The sequence below is a fragment of the Rana temporaria genome, chromosome 2 (genome assembly GCF_905171775.1).
Source record: "Rana temporaria chromosome 2, aRanTem1.1, whole genome shotgun sequence".
Taxonomy (NCBI): domain Eukaryota; kingdom Metazoa; phylum Chordata; class Amphibia; order Anura; family Ranidae; genus Rana; species Rana temporaria.
In genome coordinates this window covers 204,871,911-204,887,390 of record NC_053490.1, presented here as the reverse complement: position 1 = coordinate 204,887,390, position 15,480 = coordinate 204,871,911, and the positions used below count along the sequence as shown (strand labels likewise).

Here is a 15,480-nt window from a genome sequence, read left to right as displayed (position 1 = left end):
CTTCTCTACTTCCGGAGACAGGCCGTGGCCCGATCTCCTGAAAGTTCAGCCCCCTCCTCCTTCCCCCGCCGCCGGGACAATTAGAAAGCGCAGCGCGCTTCACGAATGCGCAGTAGGGAACCAGGAGTGAAGCTCAAAGTCTTCACTGCCTGGTTCCCTTACCAGGAATGGCAGCGGCAGCACCCGGGAGTAGGTCCGAAGATCGGCTGGGGTGTCGACATCGCAGGCTCCCATGACAGGTAAGTACCCTAATATTAAAAGTCAGCAGCTACAGTATATCTAGCTGCTGACTTTTATTTATTTTTTCACCCAGGCTGGATTTTTGGATTACAACTTCTATTAGGTTTTTGTTTCTGTCTGTGCCCGGTTATTCAAATTTTCCCTCTCTATTTTTGCTGTTTATCATTAGCATAAAAAGTTAAAGAAAATCCCAAATTTTGGGTTGTCCACAGAAAAGTAATAGAGGGGAAATCTTCCAATGGGGACACTAGTTCCAATGAGCTGGGGGGCCCAAGGGATTTTCTTAATTTGCAGGGATTTCCTGCAAAATTCACTTTCTGTTTTGGCTATGGAACAAGAAGTGAAGGTAAATTTCCTCAATGGGACACACCTGGGGAAGAAAAAGTGCAAGGGAAATAACCTTCCCTTATTGTATTTAAAATTAAAACAATATTTTTGCCTAATGTTCTACTTTAAGCACACAAACAATTCTAATTTCTTGTGTCTTTACTGAGTGCACCATTTAACATTTACAGTGCTGGAGAAAAAAGTGAGTGAACCCATAGATTACTTTAACAAAGGCTACTTGGAGTCAGTAGCTTGCACACCTGGAGTCCAATAAATTAAATGACTTTCAAGGTGTGGTTTGGAGCATTTTTGATAAAAAAGCACTCAAACATTTTAGGTTGCTGTTCACAAGAAGCATGAGCTGATGTGAACCATGCCTAGCAAAAAGGGGCTCCCCAAGGGCATACTTTCAAGAGCAGTTGATCTGCATAAGGCTTGAAAGTGATACAAAGCATTCTTAAAGTGTTTAGATTTTTCATCAGTCGACAGTCAGACAAATTGGCTATAAATGAAGACCGTTTACTACTGTGGCTACCCTTCCTAGAAGTGGGTGCCCAGCTAAGATGACTCCCAAGGCACAACCCAGAATTCTCAGTGAGGTAAAGAAGAACCCATGAGTAACAGCTAAAGGTTTGACATTAGACATTGCTGGAACTGGCAAACATCCCTGTTCATAGGTCTACCATAACAAGTCTTTGAAAAACAAAAAAAAGTACCTCTCCTATATAATTAGGTAGGGAGCGAAAGAGGCGACGGGGGAGGCTTGTATGCTCAGGCTTTCTCCCTGAGCTTCCGGAGCTCTCGTTCCTGCCTGGTAGGGGAGGGGGCTGTCACTGTCCGTTGGCTGTTGGTCAGGGCTCGTTGAAAAGCCTATGGTGATGTGCCCCTGGAGTGGCAGTCCAGGGGTGCCGTAATTGCACTAGTGTTTTTAACGGCACTTTTGCTTTTTGGCACCTTGGTCACATCACCATACCACCTTTTTTACACCTGCCTCTAGGGCCAGGCCTTTTGGTCAGGACCAGAGGAATTTGTGATTCCTGCCTGAGGGCCAGCCATCGTACTGCACGATGGCTCACTTTCATTCTCCCTCATCTTTCTTCTCCCCCACTTTCTTTTTATTTATCCCTGTGTGCGTCACTTTATGTCTTTTTTTTTATTGTGCACTTTATTTTCACTGTGTGATTAGTAGGGTGCAGGTCCTCGGGCCAGCCCTGAACGTCTTGGGAGTAGGTGGACATGGCCTTCTGGCTTAGTTCGGCTGCTCTCATGGGGTCTCCCTTTGGGGGAGCCCCACCTAGTACTGGGAGGGTTCTGTTTCAGGAGACCCTCCAAGGAATGGGGTCTGTGTCGGCTTCGATTGCACAGACCACTTGAGTACCTCAGTCCCCGTCTGGAGCCTAACGCCCCGGGGATCAGGGTCAGGTCCTTCCTCACAGGAGGACTATTTGACGTAGCACCCATCTGCACGTTTTTGTGTTTCACTCTTTATGTGTGTGCACATTTTTTCTGCACCGGGTGGAGTTTTTTGGGTGTGTTTTGCACGCCATAGGCTTTTCAAAAAAAAAAAAGAAAGTCTTTGAAAAACATTGCTGCATGCCTGAAGTTTGCCAAAGAGCACCTTGGCAAATGGCAACGCTACTGGGAAAATGTTTTGTTGACTGATGAAACAAAAAGTTAAAGCTCTGCTGGCCCCTGCTGAATCGGGCGAGTTTTGAACTATCTATGGCTGGCTTAAGATGAGGATCAGATCACATTTTATGGGAAATTACTGCAGAAAACCAGTCAATTCTAAGGGTTTCTAAGGGTTATCTTTTTTAAATATTTTCTTGGGAGGTCTCTCTCATGCACTTTTTTTTTTTTTTAAATCAAAGAAGTTCTTTATTGAAAAAGTTAACAGACATACATCAGATATTTGTGCCAGGAAAGTTTTGGACAACATACATGTATTACATTACCATCTCCCTTTGTTGTCCCAAAAGCTTTTAGTAGACCTTAACAATCACTGTTTCATACCTTGGTTTCTTATGCATACATTATTTCCTCTCATACGCTTTAATACGTGATATTGTGCTAATGTCTGACCAGTGGTCGAATACATTTTTATCAATAAGGCAAGGAAGACCTTTGAATTTTTTTTTTGAGTTTAAGGGCTTTTTCCGTCCAAATTTCTATTTCACTTTTTGTTAGATACTGTGTATCAGCCTGGGTGCACCAAACAAGAGTAGTTTATTAAGTTCAACATTTCAACAGATCACAGTCCTTGAGCCTTGACAAAAATAGATAGTGATCCATACATATGGACCTGTAGTGTTTTGGTTGCTTTAGGAAAAAAGTATGCAAGCTCATATTTTCTGCTTACAGAAAGACCACTGGGTCTTCACAGTATGCTTTTTAAAAATCCATGGGCACACTTTAATTGCAATGCAGCATTTATAAAAAAAAACAATACAACTAAAATTAAACATGTTTTCAAATAATTTTCTTATAACAGATTACTGGACTTGGAGTGAAAGGAATTCCACCGACTGAATTTGCTGGTTGAACAAAACATGTCATCATAATGCCATTATTTCTGTGTCTACCAACATTAAAGCTACTGAACATGAACAAAGGAATACTATTTACACACTCTCTATGGCTAAAACTTCCAACATGTTATACTTTATGTAATGGAATAACCCTTTCTTTAGTATTTTGTTACTAAATAAATGTGTCTACTAAAATGGAAACATGTTACACTAGCCAAGCATCATTGGAAATAAAATAACACATATTTTCCTAAAATTCAGAGAGCGATTGTGTATTTTTAGCTACAGTAGAGTTAAGTTGACATAAAACCCTGTAAATTGTCTTTTATAAAAAAAATTTAATCACTCATATCAAGAATTATGTGACACGTCATTGGATCAAATGTGGATAGTTACTTTTAGAAAACACATATCTGTAAAACCATATGTCAAAAATGGATAGAGTCACTGTGTGCAACACTTTTAAGACAGAGTAATAGAATAAAGAAAGTAGAGAAAAGATGAGAAAAAGAAAATGGGAAGAAAGTGAGATAGAGAAAGGTGGTGTAGGTTAGATTATATAGGGGGAGCCTCTCTCCTGTTCTCACATTTTCTCAGAAACCTCTGTTCCTCCTAAAACTCAGTTCCCTTGAAGAAGCGGGGACAGAGAATTCCTGCCAATAAAACCAGGCTTCCCCAAAAAATGGGTACACCGATCTAAAGCAATTAGGCTTTACATGCGTTTGATACTATTGACTTTGATCACCCATGTATCTATGGATGGTGCCCGAGACTGTTTCCAATATACTGAGATGAACCTCCTAGCAGCATTGAGCAGTTATGGGAGTATCGATCTCTTATAAGTCTCTTAGGGAAGTCATTTTGATGCAGTAAGAAAAAAGTGGAGTCAGTTTTCCTGCCCAGGATGACAAAACATATTTGTGATACATAGTCAGCAGTTCTACAATAAGTCATTGCAAGCACAGCAAACCAGAGGCAGAAACATCCTAACCTGCATCCTTGTGACTTCAGGCAAAGGCTTAAAATTTGTAGGATGATTAGACTGACTGACTTATTATTCCCACTGATATCTGCTGTAAAATGTGCACACCTGTCATATATGCTTTACTGACTAGCACTCGGAAAACATGACAGTAGATGTGTGGGTTCATGTCACCACATGTAGGTGGGGACCCTCCGGTGACTTCATAACAGGTGTGCCTATTCAATGTCATCAGTTTTTAGCTGCCCATCCTGTTTTTTTTTTTTTCGTATTTTTTTGTATGGAAAGGGATTACAACACCAGTCAGGCTTTTATTGATGTCCTCTGAAAATGAAAGTAAGAGAAGATGCCAAATTTTGGGTTGTCACCAGAATAGGAATGGAGAGGAAATCTTTCAATAGGGGTACTAGTTCTGGTGACCTGGTGTCCTGTTTTGGTTTTGGGACCAAGGGAAATCTTCTCAATGGGAAACAAAAAGTAAAAAAAAATGGACTGGGCTTATAACCCCCTGACTCCATCCAAATTGAAAAACTGCAGAAAGCCTAATATAAGGCAATGAGCACCGGCATCTGTTTGCATGTAATCAAACATGCAGGGATTACTTGTGGGTGATCAGGCCTGGGCACAAATAGTATGCATCCAGGGCCGATCATCCACAGTGTTCTGACTCAACTACAAGGCCATCAACTTGATCTCCAGCTTCATATAGGGCTTACATGACCTGGTGTTCTATTTATCCTTTGCATCAATTCATACAGCTTAACTAAATGAATAAACTTTCTGTTAGAGAGACAGATGATCAATCCTTTCAAATGCTCTGTTTAATAAGAGATATTCATAGGTAGGAAAACGTTGCAGTTGTAAGCCATATGGAAAGATGTTTAGCATGGAAGGTATACTGAGCTAAAGAGAGAGAGACGGGAAGTGGAGGGGAATATATGGAACTACGCTGAGAGAGAGAGAGTTCAGCTAGACAGAAGAGGGCAGAACTTAAAGCGGATCTCCACCCTAAAGTAAAGTCGCGCTGATCGGCACCCTCCCCCCCTCCGGTGTCACATTTGACACCTTTCAGGGGGGAGGGGGGTGCAGATACCTGTCTAAAGACAGGTATTTGCACCCACTTCCGGCCACACGTCACGGGCAAAAGACGGGTTTTTTCCTGACATCCCGTCCGTCCCCCGCTGTGTGCTGGGAACACTCGGCTCCCAGCACACAGCGGGAGCCAATCGGCGGGCGCAGCGCGACTCGCGCATGCGCCGTAGGGAACCGGGCAGTGAAGCCGGAGCGCATCACTTCCTGGTTCCCTCACCGTGGATGGAGGGGGGAGCAGCAGGGTGACGAGCGATCGCTCGCCCTCTGCTGCGGACACCGCTGGACTCCAGGACAGGTAAGTGTCCTGATATTAAAAGTCAACTTCTGCAGTATTTGTAGCTGCTGGCTTTTAATACTTTTTTTTGAGCGCACATCCGCTTTAAAGACACAGAGCAATAATAAATCACATACAGTAGTGTAACACAACACACAGATAATTGCTGCATGTCCAATTACATGCGAGGCGAGCAGATGCAAATGGCTGCGGGTGCTGTCATTCTCTTGTTGCTTTGTATGAGGCTTCCTGCATACAACTGTTCACAGAAAACACTGTTGAGTCTTCAGTAGGAAATCGTAATCGACCGAAAATGCAGGTGTGAATGAGGTCTAAACGCATCTCTACAGCAGGCTGAACTCCACTGTCTTCTAGTAGTACAGCCTGCAGCAGTCTTCCGTATTCAACAATTCCAAAGCTCTGAATAATCTGTTGTACTTATCCAATAATATTAGGCAAATTGGGGTTTAAAGCAAAGGTATGGAGCTTAGTATTTTCTATTTGATTTTTCGGTGAAAAAAACACACAAGTACCATTAATAACTAATCATAAACCATGAACAATTATTTCTAACTAGCTGCATTGCCTTATTAAGGCTCCATGCACTTATACAACATAGGAACATGTGTGATTTTGCACATGTTCACCCAGCGCAAAAAAATGCCCTATGTTCTGGCTGGCGCACTGTGATGCCATTCATTCTTAATGACACTCCAAATGCACCAGCCAATGTAAGTGTGCTATAAGGCGTATCGGTACCCCCGTGAGGGCTGCTGATTGACTCTATACCCCACTGGCTACCCCGACTCTGCAAATCCCCTCTTACCTCTGACACCTTGGGTTCCATCCTGAAAAGTCACGTTAGTAATGAGAAACTCACACAATGTTACTGAACCACTCAGAATGTTTACTGTGGTATAAAAACAACACAAGGAAATGGATTATGAGTAACAAATGAATGAACACAAGAGAGGATTGACAGAGGTATTAATCAGTGCACAATTACCATACACATATAACCGAATAACAACCTGAAGGGGTATATGTGAACAGGTGCACAGGGAGATAGATCTTTAATACTTTCAACACATGTATTGAATACCTTCCCACTGAGCCCTCAGCACACAGACCAGTCCCAAAATGCACAAACAGTGAATACAGTAAACACATTACTATTTTTCACTAAATGGCTCCCTCTAGGTTGTAGTTCAGAGCAAAACTCCAATGTAGTACAGTAAGCTTTGTAGAAGAAAAAAGTGGTAAATGTTCCTTAATTTCCGGTTGTCTTCAGCTAGCCTCATATTATACTGCAGTGATGATGTTGTATTTATTTGTGATTCAAAAGGGACAAAAACAATGGCTGAAGAACAAGATGCTAATGACTGCACAACTGAAGAATTATTCCCACTTATAGATTCCTTCTTGTATATGTGAGTAATACAGTACTGACCTTACAGCTCAGGGAAAATAACAAGGCCCCAAAGTCTAGCTGTATGATGACTGGAAAGAAAGGATCCACAGCCGTGGAACTACACGTCTCACCAGCAGCCTGTAAGGAAGAACTCACTCAGCTATACTGTAGTCACTACTTGGAAGGGCAGGTGCCCTCTCACCACAATGGATCCCAGTGAATGTTGGACTCCGTCCGGAATCTCCTCCTGGTGCCTCCGTTAAGGAAGATGGCGTTGTCACGCCGCGCTGCAACTCCCAGTGGGCTGAAAGGCAGATGGCTTTGAATGCTCTGAAGCACAGACCGATCCACCTGCTCGATTAGAAGGGCCGTCCTCCAAAGGTGGATGATCAGGCTCTCCGCTGTAGGCCACAGTCTCTCACTCCTGGTCACACACACACAGACCTCCTGTTGGCAGTTGAATGGCGTCCAGAGAGGCTGAAAGCAGGCCGCGCCTGTCCTTTTATCTCTCCTTCCAGCAGGCTGTTCTGTGCACAGGGCATTGTGTGTCTTGTAGTCCAAACTGATTAAACAACATTCCTCATCCAGACTAAATATCCCACAATGCATAGCTGTATTTGCTTCTTAAAAAGGAAGGAAAAAATTACAGAGTTTAGTGATCACTAGAGGGAGCCAAAACCTTATTTAAGAAACACTAAACCATTTAACATAATAACTACAGTAGTAACCCCTGGGCTACAAATGCAACACAAAGCATGTTAACTTATTGCCATGCGTGGTAGTGTAATGTAATAAACAAAAAACAATGCCTGCACTTCTTTTGTGCTATTGTCATGAAAAGGGTAACCGTTTGAAATAAGTTGGCTGCCCCCAACATGATGCACCTGAACAAGCAAAAACACAGGAGACCTGTCCCACCTGCATAAGTATGAAGAGAGCGTAAATAAGCCTGAAGATTATTTGGCAGCTCAATACAAAGATTGCAATGTTTGCACTCTGAACCTGAAAGTGTTTAGCTAAATTCTATTTAAACTTTCGATATTCATTCATGCATGGCAACAACAGTTACTTCCTCCTCTGCAGGGAAGTAGTTTTGCTTTCTTGTACTTTTCTCTTAGTTCCTGTAATAAGTGTTTCTTTTAGTTCCTGTAATGAGTGTTTATTTTAGTTCCTGTAATAAGTGTTTATTTTATTCCAAGAAGATGATAATTTGGCACTGCATTTTATTACATTTATGCCTTGTACACATCGGTTTTCCCGGCAGTAAAAAGTCTGCCCGGAAAACCGAGGGGAAAGCCGAGAACCTGCTCGGCAGCTTTTCCCCCCTACACACGGACGGTTTTCCTGACAGGAAAACTGCCATGAGAGCTTTGGCCGTGAATCCCGGCCGTGTGTATGCTCCACTGCAGTGTTTCCCATAGGAAAACTGCCGGGAAAAAGACTGCCGGGAATCCCGGCAGGAAAAAAGAAAACATGTTCTAATTTTTCCCACCGGGATTCCTGGTGGTTTTCCTGTCGGGTGTTCTGCCATGGAGCATACACACGGCCAGATTTTCCCGCCAAAAGCTGTCATGGCAGTTTTCCCGACAGGAAAACTGGTCGTGTGTACGAGTAGGAATTTCCACATTTATTTCTGGCAAGTCAGAGATTTTCAGTTACTGTTCCCATGTATTATTTAATGTGTCTCTATATTGCATTGCATGTTTATAGACCAGAGTTTCCTCAACCTTTTTCCAGTCAAGGCACCCTTTAAAAGTCTCCAGGCACCCTATTCTAACACGTTCATTCTTACACCTATACGATTACCCACCACCGTCCGTGGGTACACTAGCCTTGAGTGTTCAGTTAAATTGCCTGTCTCTGCGCGACAGGTTACTCAGGCTCACATGCCAGTCACACTGGGTGGGGGTGTCATCGGGGTCTTTCATGCGCAGCGGTCTTGATGTTCTGCTCATACGTAGGTAGGCTCATAGGGTGTTGTTGTTGCATGTCTGTTTTCTGTATTGTCTAGGTTGTGTCTGCGCACCCCCAGCTCCTGCTCTTCCATTTCTGCCGGTCATTTCATCATCCCCTTGGGTCCGGTCTAGCAGACCTTCTGGTTTATGTCTGTGTCATGGGTGTTCCTTGTCGGAGGTGGTGGTGGAATCTCCCATCCCTGATTCTCTGACGTCCCTTCTATGGGTACTTTCAGCCAAGGCTAGCAGGTAGGAACGGGTTCGTGTGTCGTCATGGTTCCAGGTCAGGTTGCTGCTGTAGCGCATGGGCCTCGTCCTTCTGCTCCGTCAAGTTATCCATTAGGTATCCAGCACTTCAGGCTCCTGCCAGTTGTCAATTTTTGCAACTCTCCCGGTCACTTTCCATATTAGCATGGATAGGCCAGGGGTTGGGGGGGGTTTCCTCACGGAGCTAAGTCTGGCGGCCGGTTGTAGTATTCATTGTTAGGCATGGTTGCAGGGGCGTCTTGGGCCAGTTCTGGTTCAGTTGCCCCAAGTATCCTTGTATCATTAACGCTTCAGGCTTTCGGCTGGCTTGTCGCAGGCAGCAGGCTCGAATCAATCTTTCTCAGGGCATTGGTCGAGTTCAGGGGCTGCTTGACGCGTTCGGCGGGGGCTTCCTTCTTTCACAGGTCATGAGTCAGTAGCTTCTCCGGTCACAACGGCTTCTTATCAGGTATGCTTACGGTTGCCATCCGGGTGCGTGCGGCTTTTCTTCTTGGTCGCTCATCTACCCCCTCTCCACCTAAATATGGGTCTTTTGCCCTCTTTCAGGCGTACCTACGGCGGGCCAAATGGGCACAATCCAGGCCATTGGTTATTAGGGTTACCGCATCCCTTACTCGAAGTCTTGAAGACTCTGACTACAAGTAAGAAGGCTGGCCGCAGGCCAGCCTGTATTTGTGGGAGGAGTCTGGGGCTATTTAAGACTCCCTCCCGGTCAGGGCTGGGTCGCGGTGGATTTCTGGGTCCCACCCACCCATTCCCTCAGCTTTCTCATATTCTCATTCTACTTTTTCTTATTCAGGGTATGCCCTCTTTCAGGCGTACCTACGGCGGGCCAAATGGGCACAATCCAGGCCATTGGTTATTAGGGTTACCGCATCCCTTACTCGAAGTCTTGAAGACTCTGACTACAATAATAGTTTTACACATTGTAACAGCATCCATACACATTCTTTGAAGGCAAATACACTTTTGCACACTGGTACTGACTAGTATTCCAGCTTTTCTTTGTGGTCATATTCTCTGCCCCACACAGCTAACATGAACCCAGTGCAGAGATAGAGGGGCCTGGGGGGCCAAACAATGATGGTGTTCTGGTGCCCAATGTACTCCTTTTCAACCAATGATGTCAATGCAATGCCCAAGATTGTAATGCTGCACAATGAAAACTTGTGGTTTTGTGTATCAAAAAAGTCAGGCTGATCCACTTGCTGGTACACAATTTTGGGGCAATTTTTAGGCATTTTGCCAAGGCACCCTTGAAGAATCCAGAAGACACCCAGTGGTGTCACTATGGGGATGCATGGGTTACCCGGGTGACACCCGCAAGATTGGTGACACCATCCAGGAAGCAGTTGTAGTGGCGGATGCTGTTGAGGCCCCCCCATTTCTCCTGTCAGCAGCACAGGATAAGAGAGAGCAGCTCTTTTCAGGTTTGCCGGGCCAAAAATAGGGGGGTGACACCATGTTTTACCGCACCAGGTCACACCAACCCTAGTGGTGTGACCCAGGGTGCCTAGTCTTCCTGGTTGAAAAGGGCTGGTATATTAACTAGTAATTAGTAAATCTCAGTGGCAGGATCGATCTTACCTCTTACAGACAGTTTAGGCTGGCCATAGATGGATCACAATTCCCTACTGAACAGGTCGAATTTTGATCAATCTGTGGCTTGAGTGAAGTTGATGTAATATTTGACTACTCTCAAACAGGGATGTTGGAAACTTTTTATTCAATCAGCGGCTGCAGCCCTGATCAGTGTGTCCTGACAGCGGAGGAGTTCTAGGTGTCAACATACAGTAGCACAGCAGGGAGGATGCTTCCATCTACCTCACTTGTGTGGATGGGGGAATCTGTTTGATCCATCTGTTTGATAACTTTACAAGTTATGTCCCAATTAAAATTGCACCAGTGCTCCATTGGCGCTGATAGCGGCCGTTTACCACGTGATCGCTCCGTCCAATGACGGAGCGATCACATGTAAACAAACCGGCGTCATTTGATGACGCCGGTTACTCCCTCCTCTCTCTGTACCGATCGGTACAGTGTGAGAGGAGAGAGTGGGTGTCAGCAGCGCTGTGGGCTGGATCTGTGACTATTGCAGTCACAAATCCAGCCATCCCTGCTCAGCCATCCCTGCAATACCCCTGCGCAATACTCTCCAATACCCCTGCGCAATACTCTGCAATACCCTGCAATACCCCCTGCGCAATACTCTGCAATACCCCCTGCGCAGTACTCTGCAATACCCCCTGCGCAATACTCTGCAATACCCCCTGCGCAGTACTCTGCAATACCCCCGCACAATACTCTGCAATACCCCCTGCACAATACTCTGCAATACCCCCTGCGCAGTACTCCGAAATACCCCCTGCGCAGTACTCTGCAATACCCCCGCACAATACTCTGCAATACCCCCTGCTCAATACTCTGCAATACCCCCTGCTCAATACTCTGTAATACCCCCTGCGCAATACTCTGCAATACCCCCTGCGCAGTACTCCGAAATACCCCCTGCGCAGTACTCTGCAATACCCCCGCACAATACTCTGCAATACCCCCTGCGCAATACTCTGCAATACCCCCTGCTCAATACTCTGCAATACCCCCTGCGCAGTACTCTGCAATACCCCCTGCGCAGTACTCTGCAATACCCCCGCACAATACTCTGCAATACCCCCTGCGCAATACTCTGCAATACCCCCTGCACAGTACTCCAAAATACCCCCTGCGCAGTACTCTGCAATACCCCCGCACAATACTCTGCAATACCCCCTGCGCAATACTCTGCAATACCCCCTGCTCAATACTCTGCAATACCCCCTGAGCAATACTCTGCAATACCCCCTGTGCAATACTCTGCAATACCCCTGCGCAATACTCTGCAATACCCCCTGCACAGTACTCTGCAATACCCCCGCACAATACTCTGCAATACCCCCGCACAATACTCTGCAATACCCCCTGCACAATACTCTGCAATACCCCCTGCGCAATACTCTGCAATACTCTCACACAATACTCTGCAATAACCCCACACAATACTCTGCCATACCCCCTGCGCAATACTCTGCAATACCCCCTGCGCAGTACTCTGCAATACCCCCTGCGCAATACTCTGCAATACCCCCTGCTCAATACTCTGCAATACCCCCTGCTCAGTACTCTGCAATACCCCCTGAAAATACTCTGCAATACCCCCTGCGCAATACTCTGCAATACCCCCGCACAATACTCTGCAATACCCCCGCACAATACTCTGCAATACCCCCCAACAATTTTCAGATATTGGCACCATAGCTTGTGGACGCTATAACTTTCACAAATACCAAATAATATTCACCAATTTGTACTTATTTTTACCAAAGATATGTAGCAGTATAAATTTTTACCAAAATTTATGAAGAAAAATTACAAATTTGATAAATTTTATAACAGAAACAAAGAAAAATTCATTTTTTTTACAGAATTTTCAGTATTTTTTCTCTTATAGTGCAAAAAATAAAAAACCCAACGGTGATTAAAGACCACCAAAAGAAAGCTCCATTTGTGGGAAAAAAAAGGTTGTATGACTGAGTAATTGTCATTCAAAATGTGAGAGCACCGAAAGCTGAAAATTGGTCTGGTTATTAAGGGGGTTTAAGTGCCCAGTGGTCAAGTGGTTAATCTATTCAAATTGGGTCTCTGTCTCAGTTTGGCTGTGCTGTGGGCTTACTCTGTTGTTTCTGGGGTGCTGTTTCCACCCCAGGACGATAGGTGGCAGCAGTGGAGTCGAGGCTTGGGTGCTTTTCCCCAGCAGCCTATTAGGAGGGTTTCTCCTCGCTGTGCATGCTGGGGGGTATTTATGAGACAGACGCCATTGGTCTAGGTTCTTCTTCGAGGGCAACACCCACCTTTAGGGTGACTGCATCACGGCGCCCGGGCGAAATGGCCTACCAGGCCGAGGTGCATGTGCCACGCGGTGTTCCTGGTTCCGGGACCATGTTGGCCTGGAACATTTAAAGCTGTGGCGGGGCCCCAGTAATAGACTGGGTCCCCAATCCTAAGAAGATCCCATGCGAGATAGCTGTTCGGTGGGGAGTCCATTTGAGGAGAACCAAGAGAGGCTGGCAATCCAATAGGGTCTCGATAATCCACCGGGGATCAAGGGAACCGAATACTGAAATGATGGATATTGGTCACCTGTCAGTCGGTCACCTGTAAACTACCTGAAGGAGATCCAGGCCAAAGTCTTTTAAGAAGGATTACCTCCGCTACCTCAATCCTAAGCAGGGTCTGTGGCAGAGACTTTTCCTCTAAGTTCCAAGTGATACTCTGGCTGCCAGGTCAGTGAGAGAGGCCTGTCCAGGTACGCTATACCCACTCCAAGTGTTGTTGGAAGCAGGACAGTTTCCCTTTTGATACACCTGAATCTGCTATTTCTCCTTCTACTTCAACACTTCTATCACCACAAAGTTTTATTGTTTTTACCCGGCTGGGTAATAAAGAACACAGAAAAAGACACCTGTCGTGGACATTCCGTTAATGCTACATCCACCATACACCCTTAGATGGCGGAGGAGCCATGAGGTAACATGCCACCCAAAACAAACCAGCAGCTCCTTTAGGGATAGTGCTACACTTGCAAATCTCCAGGGCAGGAAATAACACAATTAAACCAAAAACCTGGTACCTGGAAGGAGAAAAGCGCAAGAATGAGGAGGAGGTGATTGCAGCAGGGCCATCTTTAGCACAGTGCAAAAGGGGCCTCTGCCCCGGGCCGAGTCATTGTTGTGGAGCCCAAAGTAGCTGCCCCTTGAGCCTGCACTACCCACAAATAGTTGATAAGTGGATGCGGGGGGCCCAAGAAAATATTTACCCAGGGTTCAATCAATATTAAAGACTGCCCTGGATTGCAGCACACATCGCTGAGAGATATACAGAATTTATTAATTCAAGCGGAGTAGGGCTGCAGATGCTAAATGTAGTTACTCACAGCAACCAATCAGAGCTCAATGTAGTAAATACAGAATGTGCACAATGAGATGTATTATTACTATTTCTTTGGTAACATGAGTTCCACACACAGATATTAAGACTGCCTCCTCATCAAATAAATGAAAGAGCATGCAGAAATAATTTAACACAAATACTTTAGAGTTGTTTTTATTGTCCTCGCCCAGGCACTTGGCATAGGGAGACAGGTAAGCCATTAGTCTCTTTTGTCTGGCTCGTGTGGCTGTGCACTACGGGGAAAGCATGCATTGCTGTTCCTATAGGTGATCAACACTGCCTGGTAATATGTGGTAATGTGTGATATGTCGCACATTATGTGGCTCAGGGCAATCCATTAAAATAAGAAGTCTGCTAATGCACCAGAATGGATAAAAAAAAATGTCATACAGAATATTTGTGACGCAATTCACCACAATACATGCTTGTGTGTACGTCAATGCTAGTGTGTTAGAGTGCTGTTAAAAATGAATGGCACTTCAAATGACTAATACTATTGCTGAAATTTTCTTTAAGGTATAACATTGGATTACCGCACCATTTGCATCACTTGTCACTTCATTTTAATGTCACTGCTCTTCTCTTCTGTGCCCTTTTTTTCTGCTTCTCTTCAGTGTTTAGACAGTTGTTCATGTTATGTACACTCAAAGGCCCAGATTTAAGAAGCAATTGCGCCCGTGTAACCATAGGTTACACGGCGCAATTGCTTACTTGCTCCGGTGTAACGAGTGCTCCTGATTCAGGAACCTCGTTACACCGACTGCAGCCTAAAATCTGCGCGGCATAAGGCTCTTGTGCCACACAGATTTTAGGCTGCATTCTTGCGTGGGCCGCTAGGGGGCGCTCCCATTATGATCAGCGTGTAGTATGCAAATTGCATACTACCACTGATTCACAAACTTGCGCGGGCCCTGCGCAAGCCAGGTACGGAGTTTCCATACGGCAACTTTAGCGCAAGGCTGCCCCTTCTAATAGTAGGGGCAGCCAATGCTAAAGTATAGCCGCCACTCCCACGACGTGAAATTTGAATTTCACGTCGTTTGCGTAAGTGATTTGTGAATGGCGCTGGACGCCATTCACGTTCACTTTGAAGCAAATGACGTCCTTGCGACGTCATTTGCTGCAATGCACGTCTGGAAAACGTTTCCCGACGGAGCGCGCGCTGTGCGCTCGGCGCAGGAGCGCGCCTAATTTAAATGATTCCCGCCCCCGGCGGGATCATTTACATTGCGCGCGCTTACGCCGGGCAATTTTGCCGGCGCACCCTCGCAATTTACGGAGCTACTGCTCCGTGAATCGAGGGCAGCGCAAAATATTTGCGGGGGCGCAGGGCAAAATCGTTGCCCTGCTCCACCCCAAATATCGCGCAAATGTACCTGAATCTGGGCCTAGTTCCCAAGTTGCCCAAAGTTCTTAGA

General features: G+C 45.4%; 1 protein-coding gene across 3 annotated transcripts in view; it reads left to right on the top strand.

The window, feature by feature from the left end:
• RGN (regucalcin) overlaps nt 1-3,296 on the top strand; it is a 33,076-nt gene extending 29,780 nt beyond the window's left edge. For all 3 annotated transcript variants that reach the window (XM_040336290.1, XM_040336292.1, XM_040336291.1), the window contains exon 7: nt 3,059-3,296. In XM_040336290.1, coding sequence (XP_040192224.1) covers nt 3,059-3,109 — 51 coding nt within the window. In that variant the 3' untranslated portion in view covers nt 3,110-3,296. The remainder of the gene's footprint in view (nt 1-3,058) is intronic.
• The last annotated feature ends 12,184 nt before the right edge of the window (nt 3,297-15,480 follow it).